We start from the raw sequence: 13,249 nt of genomic DNA, 5'->3' as shown, positions 1-13,249 counted from the left end.
ATTGTAACTGTGAGAGGGATTTGATGTACTAGTGCAGGGATCCCCAACCTTTTTGACGCCGCGGCCCGGTACCGGCATCAGCTGGGCGCCGCGGCCCGGTACGGCATCAACTGGCGCCGCCATCTTTTTGACAAAAAGTGCTGGTGACCTCACCGAAGCACTTTTTCATCAAAAAGATGGCGGCGCAGCGCTCGGTGAGCTTTTCGGTAGAAATGGCTTTCTACCCGGAAAAGCTCACCGAGCGCAGCGCCGCCATCTTTTTGATGAAAGTGCTTCGGTGAGCTTTCTACCCGGAAAAGCTCACCGGAAGCACTTTTTTACCAAAAAAAGATGGCGGCGCCCAGCAACCAGCGGCCCGGTAAGAGTTGTTCCGCGGACCGGTATCGGTCCGCGGACCGGCGGTTGGGGACCCCTGTACTAGTGGACCATCACTTAAGATGAGCCAGCAGTGTGCTACAGCAGCCAAAAAAGCTAATGCAATCCTCACCAGTGCAATACAATCAACAGAGGGATAGTATCAAAATTACATGAAATTATAGAATGACTTTATATTGCATTGGTGAGATCACACTTGGGACACTGTATCCAGCTCTAGTCACTATGATACAAAAAAAGATCCTGAGTTCTAGAAAGACTGCAAAGAGGAACAATAAAGATGATCAGGAGTCTAGAGACTAAACCATATGATGAACTTGGTATATCTAGCCTAACAAAAAGTAGGATTAGAGGTGACACAATAGAAGTTGTCTACCAATATTTGAGGAGCTGTCCCAGAGAAGACGAGGTTAACTTATTCTCCAAAGCACCTGAGGGCAGGACTAGAAGTAAATGGTGTAAGCTTGTTAAAGAGACGTCCAACCTGGAAGTAAGAAGAAATTTCCTGTCACTAAAAACAACTAATCAATGGTGCAGCTTGCCTTTTACAATTTGAGTGCTCCATCATTGGAGGTCCTTAAGAAAAGATTGGGCAGCCATGGAATATGATCTCCTGCTTTCCAGGTCCCTTCCAGCCCTGATTCTATGAAATGAACAATTGCATGACATAAACCATGTCTCCAATTCTGTGCATTTCAATATCTACATGATACTGCTGAGGAACTTTGATGCTGGGGTGTTACCCATATACTGATGAAACTCAAATTATTATTCTGTACCCCTGCCAGGTAATGGTTGATAATGGAGTGGCTCTCCAAATGCCCATGTGCAATTGGGAATGAAAAAATATTTTATATACAATAACCACAGCAAGAAGGTGGAAGGACTAGCAGTATCTAGAAGAATGGATGGTTAAGACTCATGGAATTGGCAGAATGGCAAAATTGACAGCTTTGATTAAAGAACAGAAAAGCAGTTATATTTCTACCGTACTTGGAAGCCAATTTTAGACTTTTTGAGAAAAAAGAGAGAAATGCAAATTTGATTTTGGGATTTGATGATTAGAATTGTATGGGATTACAGAAGAAATATAGACAATTGTTAATTTTAGACTAATTGTTGGATTTTTATGTACATTTTGTACCGAAGAAAGTTGGAAGCCATGCTTTTTGCCTTTACTTGTTCCTTTCTTCTTTTCTTCACACTTTTTCTTGATTTTTGTCTAGTTCTTTCTTTTCTATTTTTCTTGCTTGTTTAGTTTTTATTCATGCTTCTGAAATTTAATAAAATCATATTTTTAGAAAAGAAATAAAGGATTCAATATGCTGAAACAGAATCAAAGCAAAATGAAAGTGCTTTTTGTGAGGTTTCATAATTTCAGGAGATAGTAGGTCTACCAGTTGCAAATGTGGTTGTATAATCCCAAAACAGCTAATGGAGATACATTCTCTTTCCACGCTGCAGCAATGGCCAGAGCAGCCATTTTGTTAATGGTTCAGTGAATGTTTCCATTGCATCCTTTCTTGGAAGATGAACTTAGAACAGAGCTACTAGCACTGATATCCTCTAGGCTTAATTCTTGCATGTACTTTGTGTGGTGCAATTTTTGGATTCAAGAAAGTCTGGACTTAAGAAGAATTCCGAATGGTTCTGTATTAAGATACTACATTGGCTGCCAGTTTCCTTCCAAAAGTGCTGGTTATTGCCAGGAAAGCCCTATATGGTCTTAAATCAAAAGTATTTGGGAAGACTTTCTTCTTTATGATTCTCTCAACTTCATTCATCATAATTTAAAGCTGAACGTTCTCTGGTGCTACTGCTAATTTTGGGGAAATTTTGGAAAGGATATAACTGATCTCTTGTCACCTGCACTGATGTCCTACTGGTAAAATATATGGCAATTTGGCAATCAGATTTCAGCTATGCTTGTAAAGGGCTAAGCATTGTAAGAGAAGTAACAAATATTTAGGGAAAAAATCATTAGAAAAATAAATACTAGTAAAGACAACAATAATCTAAGGAAATTGATTATTGATAAATCTCTTCCCTTGTACCAGAACAGAGGTACTAGTTTAACTTCATTTTTCTTATATATTTTCAGTCATTTTATTTCTGACTCCATATGAAACAGAATTCATTACCTGGCAAAGGTAACTGGACTAATATGCCACTGACTCTTGAATTCTTGTTTAATTTGCCAGTAAGATCTAAAAGTTCTTCTTGAGAAATTTCCTTGGGCCTCAGTATTATTTCACTACAAATGCCTAAAACAATCCACAAAAGAAATATCCTTAGCAACAATGGTTTTGCATTTTGCCTCTTGCAAAATTTGCTACACAAATCAAATTATGTACTTCCACATTTAATGGCACTATTATTTATCTTTCTTTGTTCTAAAACAGGTAAAACACATGCATACACCGCTTAATTATCTAAGACATATGTAGGCAAACTGGAACTATTTAAATCTCTTTTCTGAAACACAATTTACTAAAAATTAAAGAAATAGTTTTCCTAGGAGCCTGAAGGAAGAGAAGGCGGGGGGAGTGGGGAAAGCAACAAAATGTACCCCGTACAAACTTTTCTGTGAATCAGCTTGAATTATATTACGACATATGTTTAAAATGTTGGCATCATTGCAATCCTGATTGGGTGGGTTTTTTTGAGAAATATATGAATTTAGACATCAGTGAATGGGTCAGGCTACTTGTCTCATCCCAGTGGAATTGGCCCACCTCACCAATGCTGGCAGAGGAAGCATGCTGCAGATCCCATCAGCCTGATTATTCTGGCTGGGACCAGGAGAAGGGGCTTCTCTGCCGTTGCGCCTGACCTGTGGAACATCTTGTCCCCTGGTGTAATCTTCCAGAAGATCCTAAAGACCTGGCTCTGTTTGTTAGCTTTGGGCTCCAATGGGGGGAGCATTACGTGAACGTGGTTGATCAATTAACAACATATCCCATCTCCCTCCCCATCTTGCTCCTGCCTTCCCCATTTTTTAATTGGGCGATAGTGTTTGGCTTTTGTATTAAACTTACTTATGCTTTCAGTTTGTATCGTTTTTAGTTTTTATTATTGTAAAACAGCCCAGAGTTACCTTGAGGTAAGATGGGCAGCCTATAAAGTTTATTAATAAATAAATAATAAAATAGGCATCATACTGTAATGGTACATAGGAAGGACTTTGGAAGGCCTGCAGAGAGATGCTAAGAAACAGGTAATGGACAGAAAATGAGACTCAGAAAAAACCCTCTCCCGCTTCTCAGGTTGCAAAGGATATGGCAGAAGTTTTAGGCTTGCAAGATTGTATTAATGTGGCCTTACAATAAAGTAGAATAAGCTCCATCGGGCCATGACTCCTGTCTGTTGTTCTTGGTAAGGCTGATATCAATCTTGCCCTACCTCACTCAAACCTTATGAAAATATTGTCCCTGAATAGATGTGTTGGCTCTCCTGCTTTGCATCACTGCCACATCCACTGAAGCCTCACTCTTAAAAAAAATTGTATGCCAGTAACATATTGTATATATTATAAACAACCTGGGTTGGCAATGTACAAGCTCTATTTTTTTTTAAAAAAAAGTCGTACCTACGGCTGCTGCTGCTTTTACTTTATTTCTTACATAAGTATGGCTAGCTGAGTTTTCTCCTACTAAAACAACAGTGAGATGAGGTCTCTTGTGGCCAAGGGTAAGCCATGATTCAATATCTCTTTGTATTTCCTCACAGACTTGTGCAGCCAGCCTTCTCCCTGAGATAATAGTTGCTTCATTCCTATAAGAGATAAAATGAAAACTTTTAAGCAGAATCCATCTAAACTTTTACAGCCAAGAAAATTACATTATAGCATTAATCACACTTTAAAACATACAAAGTATGTTTTATTGCAGCACATTTAGTTGTTGGAGAATTCACGTGAACATTTAATATTTGAGTGGAAACTGATTTAATATTAAAATATACATAGGAACAAGACTTTTGGAATGGCAAATTCCTCTATCCTGATCCTACATCTTCTGAAGATTGCCCCTTTAGCTTTCAGATTCAGCTAGGGCTTCATTCTGCTAGTGTTTCACAAGTGCCTAACAAACTATAGGTTAATGCAACATCCCTGAGTGAAATGAGTCCTTCTTCATAGATAAAATTATTAGCATAGCAATATAAAATGCCTTGAAAATAACTTTCTAAAGAATTTGATAACAACATTTCTAGCAATTATTATATTCTAATAATATCCACAAAATAAAAGTTGGAAGGAAAGGAAATAGGATGTAGGAATTGGAAATAGCGGTTTGTTACAATTGTAGTAGAGTTGATATGTTGAGGGATAGTATTCAGCAGAATTTGGTATTAATAAAGGTAGTCAATTTAATGAAATGCTAAAGGCAGTCTCAGAAAAGTGAAGCAGAGAATGTATTTGTGCTTGAAGAAGAGGGTATAGCATTGGTTCAAGCCTCACTTGATGATTAGACTTTGTGATGTAGTTAAAAAGAACAGCATGAAGAAGGCTGAAAAATATGTTCTAAGACTAAGAGGCTGAGTGCCATTGAAGCATTCTGCAAAAGAAGCAAAAGATTAAGAGACAAACCTCTGGCTAAAATCTAGATTGCAAAGAAGAGTCCAGAAGCCCTGGATCCTGGATGGATCCTTCCTCAAATTTTGAGGGTGTCAGAGGATTGAGAAATACTATCAAAACTAATCAAATTTCGTTATAAATAAGGCAAGATGTTTAATCATTATTTATAGAACAAGCTATCATACCTAAGTTCACAAATATTACTCCATAATGGATAGACACTAAACCTCAAATAATTAAGCCACATTATGACTTACTAGCTCTACAGAGACTTATGTAATTATTATGGGATTTGGAAGCAAGGAGTACTTCAGACATCTCTCTGATTGATATATCATCATATGGAAAACAATATAACTGCCAGCCAGGAATTTGCCAGGAACCAATTCTTTTAAATGATATTGTGTAAGGAGATGATGGATAGCAATCTTATTCCGAATGCTGCCAGAATGCACATATTAAATGTATAACATGTGCATTGTGGCAGCATTCCGAATAAGATTGCTATTGAGGTTACCCATTCAGTTAATTTACTTGTATGAAAACCCAATATCTTTCAGTTTTGCAAGCATTATTACTTTTAGTTTTATTAATTTTTAATGTATTTAAGTACATTTTGAATTCCTTCTAACATACAGATGGAAGAATATTTATGGATGTAATTCTTTACAGATATGAAATAAGCAATCAAGCAATGTCGAAGATACACACTCTTCCATGAAAATCACAACATGAATGTTGACATGTATAAATTTATTAATAGGTTTGCTACTTTTAATGTAATCCAAATCAATTAACAAATTGAGAGTTTCTGGCTATTTCTATCATGCAACTTTTAAAATGTGAAATGCAAATGCTTTTGGTAATTATTTCGAGGGAGATATTTTTGTCTAAATAAATTAAATACTTAAGAACTTAATTAGCTGCAGTATCATGTTTATTGAAACAAAAAAATATGAGTTAAAAACATCTATGGAAAAATACCTTTTATTATCTAAATTTATTACTTAACAGCATCTCTTTGATTCATAATGTAAATGAGTTTAAGGGGCATGGGGGAAGCAGAGAAGCCTGAATTCTGAAGATAGAATCTCTTCCCTCTGATGCTCCTAGAAGAGAAAAGAGAAACCAATAAGCATAGGCACACTGCCTCGGGTTTTTCCCAGCCATGTCCCATAATTCATCTTCATAACTGGATGATGTGATTGATAAAAATTCTGCCTTGAAAGCTGCAGAAGCTCCGAATCTACTGAGTACACCAAAGCTAAGCTATCATACCAAAACAGGAGAAGTTTTCATTTTTATTTAGCTGCTCCAACTGGCAAAAAGACTGAAGAACAAGCTATCAAATAGTGGTGCATTGGTAAATTGCATGGGCTTTTAAAGCCAGAATGATCTTAGTATGATATCATAATAGCAATTTCAAAACATGCCTGCATGAGGTGACCAATATTAATTAGTTGTATTGTGGTACCAAATATCAGGAGAAATCTGGTAGCACCTTTTCTGACTAATATATTTTATTGAAAAGCATAAGGTTTTATGAAATGCAGCTCACTTCAACAGATGCATAGACTAAGCTGCATGTCAGTTCATCAGTAGCTAAACTGAGATAGGATTTAAACTAAAATGAATAGGGGTAGGAGAGTAATGGAGCAAGGGACAGATTAGCAATGCTACAGTTGAAACAGATTACGTATTTATCGATTAACTTTTGTGATGTATTAATTACATTTGTTGAAATCTTTTGAAGCAATTTGAAATCTTTTGCTGTTTATGAATTCAGGAATATTTTGCTGTTAAAGAGTGTTTCCCCCCAAAATGGTAACTTTGAGAATGGCAAATGGTGATCTAGATTATTGAAATACTGGGGTAAATGATAAAATGGGGTTGAGAGTACGTGGGTTTTTATTCTTTGGGGCTTTGTGATTGAGATGTCTGTTCCTGTTTAATAATGTGTCCTTTAATATTTTAATGGCTGCTGCCAGTTTCCTATGGGGTCATGTAGGGGGGTCATGGCTGGCACTTCAGGCAAAAGGGGAAATGGAAATCCTAGCTGTTTGTCTGAGCTAATCTTGTCAGCTTGCCTAATTGTGTTGCTTATTTGGAGTCTCTTTGCTTATGAATAGATTGGCGCAGTCTTTCTGAATGGATACAAAATCTCCATTCTTAAAAGACCCGGCCTCTTCAAGCTTCTGCTTGAGGTTGTTTTCCTATGGCAAGAAGACTGAGGCTGTTTTCTGCCTATGTTAGGATTTTCCCCCCCTCCACTTCTCCTTTTGGGGAAATATTCTATCCTGCTTCTTTTTAATATTAAGAAGAATATTTTAATCTGGGGAGGGGGCCTTCCTACATGCCCTTATCACTGACTGATCACAGGGACACTGCAGGACACCCCCACCTCTCTTCCCTCATCCTGCTTTGCCCAGATCCTGCAGCACTTTGGCCTGCCCCTATATCACTTATCTTTTGAAGCTCTTCAAACCTCATGTTTGGGAAGAAATGCAAACGGTGTGTCTCTGGACCACAAGGCAGCAACTTGAACTTAGCTGCCCTCTTTTTTCCACCTGCTGGTGGACAAGGAGAAAATGGCGGCCGCCATACAAACTGCTTTGTTTTTTTCTGCTTTAACAAGGCTTCATAGCCACTACGGAAGCTTCTGAATACTGCAGGAAGTTTCTGCAGCATTCTGCAGATCTTGTTAAGGCAGTAAAACTAAAGGCCGCATCATGACAACCTAAACACGGCCATCATTTTATCCCTGACAACTTGTGGGCGGAACAAAATGGTGGAAGTCAGACAAATAGACATATAGTACTAGGTTTTTATTTTTTCAATTTGTTTTCAGAACTTAGGAAACCTGGAAGAAGCCAAGAAAATACTGCTGGGCAGAATGACAACTACAATCATCATGGGGATTTGGGTAGTGTCATCATGGCATTGTTTTTTGTTTTTTTTTAATTCTATCATCACCGTAATTCTCACAAACAGTAAGAAGCTCCAATAAAGATTCTGCTTGTTTTCAAGTATTGAAAACTTGGATATCATTTTGTTCCCATTTTGACTCATGTTAAACTTGTGTATATTAATTCTCTACTGGGCTCCGTGAAAAGCAGTCAGCAACTGCTAGCTGGGAGACCCTACGGCAGGGGTGTCAAACTCAAAGCCTGTGAACCAGATCCAGCCTGAGATGTAGTTGGATCCGGCCCATAGGGCCGTCCCAGTCTACCTGCATTGCTTCGGCCCAGTCTACTTACGTTGCTTCAACCCAGTCTACCCAATGCAGAGAAAAAAGATCAGGCCAGCAAAGCTTCAGCCCAGTCCACCTGATGCGAAGAGGAAAGGTCAGGCCAATGTAGCTTCAGCCCAGTCTACCCAATACAAAGAGGAAATATGCCAGCAATTTGGGGAGTGGTGTCAAGCTGGCCACACCCACCTAGTGAGCCACACCCACCCAGTCAGCCATGCCCCCCTGGCCTCCCGAGGTCAACCACAGCTCTGATGCGGCCCTCAATGAAATTGAGTTTGACACTCCTGTCCTACAGAGTTAAGCCACCCTGGAGGAGTGGTGAAGAAAGGAGAGGTGCTTCATCGATCGCGAGGAAACGGCAGTTTCCGAAGAAAGCTCTCCTGATCAGCAGCAGGGATAATGGCCATTTTTTTGGTCTGTCACAAGCTGGGACAAACTGGGACACTAAGATTTTGTGCTGGAGCGGTGTGTGGACAGAGCAGTGAAACTGGGTGAGATAATTTCCAACTGTTACCTTAGAAGACTAACCAAAGTAAGAAGTTCCAAAAAATAATCTCCAAACCTTAAGAAATCGATGATTGGATTTATGGAGAAAGTTTAAAGATTAAAAATTAAAGAGGAAGAATTAAAGACATAGAAATAAAAGAAAAATCTACAGGATGATTTAAAACGCAGAAAGCTTGAAAAAGCTGAATAACACTGCGAGTGATACCTATAATATTAAAATAGTAGTGACTTAATAAGGGTTAATAAGTATACTGTATGAAGAAATGTTATTGATGTTTATATATATTTTTGGAGGAAGTGATAAAAAATAATAAAGAGAGAAAAGTATTGTTTAAAGATAATGAGAAGAACAAGAAATGGGAAAAATAAAGAAATAAGTATAAATTCGGAAAGTAGTAGAATATATATTGATATATAAAAGAATATATTATAATTACAATGAGCACATTAAGGTCAGAAGTTGGAAGATAAATATTTTCTATGTAATTTTATTATTACTGTGAGCACTGTGTGAAAAATATGTTAACCCAGTCATTGTGCTTTCCACAAAAAATGCTGGTTGTTAAAGGAAAAACTGCAAATAAAACATATACAAAAAAGAAAGAAAGAAAGAAAGAAAGAAAGAAAGAAAGAAAGAAAGAAAGAAAGAAAGAAAGAAAGAAAGAAAGAAAGAAAGAAAGAAGGGAGGGAGGGAGGGAGGGAGGGAGGGAGGGAGGGAGGGAGGGAGAGGGAAGGAAGGAAGGAAGGAAGGAAGGAAGGAAGGAAGGAAGGAAGGAAGGAAGGAAGGAAGAAAGAAAGAAAGAAAGAAAGAAAGAAAGAAAGAAAGAAAGAAAGAAAGAAAGAAAGAAAGAAAGAAAGAAAGAAAGAAAGAGGAATGTCAAGACTGGCCAAAGACTTTTGAACTGAGATGTCTTTAAAAAGAAACATAAACTATAACATGGCTTTGAAAAACTTCATTCCTGTTATAATAGAACAACCAATTACTTTCTACATAAGAGTAATAGTAAACTATTAATGATGCTTACGATTACAGGTAGTCTTGCTTTATAATCATTTAATGATTGAAATTACAACGGCACTGAGAAAAGTAAACATTTTTCACACTTATGACTATTTCAACATCCCCATGGTCACGTGATCAAAATTCAGAAGTTTGCTATCTGGCATGTATTTGTGTCATGTGACACAAAGTGTCCCTATGTCATATATCACCTTTTGACAAGCAAAGTCAAAGGCAAAGCTGGGGTCACTTAACAACTCTGTTACTATCTTAACAATTGTAGTGATTCACTTAACAACCGTGGTAAGAAAGCTCATAAAATGGGGGCACATTTCACTTAACTGTCTTGCTTAGCCATGGAAATTTTGGGTTCATTTGTGAAAAAAAATCGAGGACAATCTTGTCCTGACAAAAAAATACCTGACCATCTATCCCAATTTTTCACACTTTTAAAATTACACTAAGCATTCTAATTCCCTCCAAACAGCAAGATATTAAGGCACCAAGCTAGAAAGTAAGTGACCACCCATCTTAGCCATGAAAGCCTGCTGGGTGCTTGGGCCAGTTTTTCTCTGTCACAACTTACCTCACAGAATTGTTGTGGGGAAAACTATAGAAGATGACCGGGCTTAGCCCAAGGTAGGGGTCAAGCGTGTCATCAGTCTTGACTCCCTGTGGAGCCATAAGAGATCTAAGTCCAGACTATCTTGAATTCAGTTGATTCTTAAATGCCGCCAATTTGCTTTGACCATTAATTGTTCAGATTCTTGTAGAGTGCTAGCATGAATTAAACCTGTTTTCATTTGAATCACCTTGCTTCCTGATTTTATTGTGTCTAACAAAAATAGGAGGAACGAATAATATGTTCATTATTTTGTTTTTTTAAAATAACTAGCAGATAACCCGGCATTGTCCAGGTATTTATTTATCCCAATCCTATATTAGACAGGAAAAGGAATTAATTATATGTATAGTATCAAATCTAACTTTATTTACAGGGTTTTAAAAGTATAAGTAAAGTATACAAATTATAAAGGAAGCTGTAGATATAACCGCACTTTCTCTTTGATAGTATAGTCAGGCCTCATGGTATTATGCTGTCTCTGAATGTCTAGATGTAGCAGCTCTACTTATCCTGTAGTCGGGACTCATGCTGTTTTACTATTTCTGAAGCTCTAGATGTAGTAGTTCTACCTCTCATCCTTTAGTCGGGCCTCATGCTGTTGTACTGTCTCTGAAGTTCTAGATATAGTAGCTTTCTTGTGCAGCATCACAAGTGTTCTACTCCTCTCCTCAGGAGTTTGTCTACGCTGGTGTTTCATTTTTGTAGTCTTTGATTGCACTTGGTCAATTGCCTGACGTTTCCTTGGAGGCTTGGAGGCATCCTGGCCCTGGTCCTATTACCTCAACGACTGTGGTGAGAATAAGAGACCTAATTGCTGTGGCCAACAGTCTTGGAAAAATTCTACAGGGAACAGCCTTTGAGGTGATTATCTGCATTAGCAGGCACTTCCCCCAACAACTTGCCCACTTTGCTTGAAGCTGAGGGCCCCTTACGAGAGGGAACCCCCTTGGGGAGTACTGTGAAGCCATTACCATGGCAACTCCATTGGGCTGTACCATTTTAAGGCACACACACATCCTGAGAGGTGTTAGGAATGTCTTACCCCCACAGTATTTTTTTCCAGAGGGTAAGTCATCTGTGTACCACGTTTGACTGAAATTGCTCGAGATGTTCCAGAGTTATGCTGGAAAACCCATCCACACACACATCCAGTTTTAGATAGATAGGTAGGTAGGTAGGTAGGTAGGTAGGTAGATAGATAGATAGATAGATAGATAGATAGATAGATAGATAGATAGATAGATAGATAGATAGATAGATAGATCAGGATACAAATAAATAAACTATGGGATGTTCTACTCGCCTACTATGGGATGTTCTACCTGCCTACTAATCTAGGAGAGTGAAGAAATTTTGATCTGTTCTACTTTTGGTGGCCTTAGAAACATTCATCTATGTGTTCTCACAATATCTGATTAATGAAAAAGTCAGACAGAAAGTTGCAACATTAAACACAGAACAGCACAAATGAAGAAAAATAGAGCTTTTAAAATCAATCTAACTCTAACAGATCATTATGTGGTATCCCAAGGAAGTGCTATCTATTGGGGATACCTCATTTATAAAACTAGTCATGGACAAATCAAATATCTTAAATGCATTTACCTTTAGATAGTGTATAAACCCACCCTTCCTCAAAAAAGAAAGGAACATTTCCCAACTAATAGCAATATTACCATAATGAGTTTCAAGCAATAAAATCCACAGTAGACATAACAGATAAATGAAGGAGTGTGGTTACAAAAATCATGGGCATGACAAGTTGAGGTACCTATACACTTGATATAAGAAGGAAGATGCAATGACGAATAGTCGTCACTAACACGTCCCCGCTATCACGTCTCTTCACCTCTTCTGGTCCAGTTTAGTTCGAAAATCTAGAGATTAGGGATTCACGTGGCTTAATGAGCTGGATAGAAAGCAAATAAATAGTCCTAAAAATATAAAGCTGAACCTGTCGCCGCTCACCCGTGATCTATTTCTCGCTCTCGGGCCTTTGGAGCAAAGCGCGTTTTTCGCGCATAAGACCCACGCTGGTTCCGCAGCGTTTCCGTTCCGGAGGCGCTCAGACGCACGGTTCCCTACCGGGTTGAAGCTCCCTTCACACCTTCATGGCTGGAGGGAAGTCTGCAATTCCGTTACCTCGCCAGTCCCTCCTTCAGTTCCTTTAATCCTTTCTGCTTTCCCTCCCGCTCGACAAAGACACAGCCTCTAAGCATTGCTCGTTTGTAGACTAGATCAGGGGAAGGCTTAACGCTCCCTGAATACCATCCTACCCTTCGCATTTCCTACCTGCTGCCATTGCTGGGGCAATTGCCCCGGCTGCAGTTGTTAGAGGTGTTTCTTACGCCCGGCAAGAGGAAGAAGCCTCCCCACCGCCTCCCCCGTAGCAGCAGGAGACGGCTGGGGACGCCTGTCGCCGCCATAGCGAGGTCCCAGGGTGCTCAACCACGCCAGCTGCCTTTGAATCGGCCCCGCCTTCTTCCTGCGCCGCTCCGAGATGGCTGTGGAGATGCTCTGCCTGCGCCGCCAGAGGCAATTATTTAGAGACCTGACCTGCGGTATTCTTTGGGGAAGGAAGGAGAATTTGTTCCCCAGAGAATTGAAGGCTGAACAGATGCAGCCCGTGAGCAAAGAGCTTTTTTAGGAAGAGCAATGAGGACCAATCACGGAGACCCCTGTCTCCAAAATATAGTTTAATACTAGTACTAATTATTAATTGATACGAGGATTGTCCTTCAAGGCAGGCACATCACACATAGCATATTATCAAGAAAGGCTGCCTCCCAGCCACCTGGGATACGTTGTTTTTGTGGCAAATTAAAGCTACCATATTTGGCTTGCAATCTCTCTTCACCCCCACCCCAGTGACTGCTTCATGGCAGCAAAAAACTGTTGCTTTCCTTGTGATCTTGC

At 39.1% G+C, this 13,249-nt stretch overlaps 1 protein-coding gene across 5 annotated transcripts in view; it reads right to left on the bottom strand.

The window, feature by feature from the left end:
• MTHFD2L (methylenetetrahydrofolate dehydrogenase (NADP+ dependent) 2 like) overlaps positions 1-12,842 on the bottom strand; it is a 33,265-nt gene extending 20,423 nt beyond the window's left edge. Inside the window, exons 1-3 of one of the 5 annotated variants that reach the window (XM_087948110.1) lie at positions 12,626-12,841; positions 3,965-4,149; positions 2,517-2,639 (exon numbers count right to left, since the gene is read on the bottom strand). In XM_087948110.1, coding sequence (XP_087804236.1) covers positions 2,517-2,639; positions 3,965-4,149; positions 12,626-12,759 — 442 coding nt within the window. In that variant the 5' untranslated portion in view covers positions 12,760-12,841. Of the gene's footprint in view, positions 1-2,516; positions 2,640-3,964; positions 4,150-12,625 lie in introns of all 5 variants that reach the window. The other 4 variants (XM_087948108.1, XM_026679871.2, XM_087948109.1 and 1 more) reach the window with 4 other exon arrangements.
• Between the last annotated feature and the right edge of the window lie 407 nt (positions 12,843-13,249).

This window comes from Notechis scutatus, chromosome Z (assembly GCF_049901735.1).
Source record: "Notechis scutatus isolate UNSWTSFEM ecotype Mainland chromosome Z, rNotScu1.2, whole genome shotgun sequence".
Taxonomy (NCBI): Eukaryota; Metazoa; Chordata; class Lepidosauria; order Squamata; family Elapidae; genus Notechis; species Notechis scutatus.
Note: the sequence above shows the minus strand (reverse complement) of the source record. Positions and strands in the feature narration are given on the sequence as shown.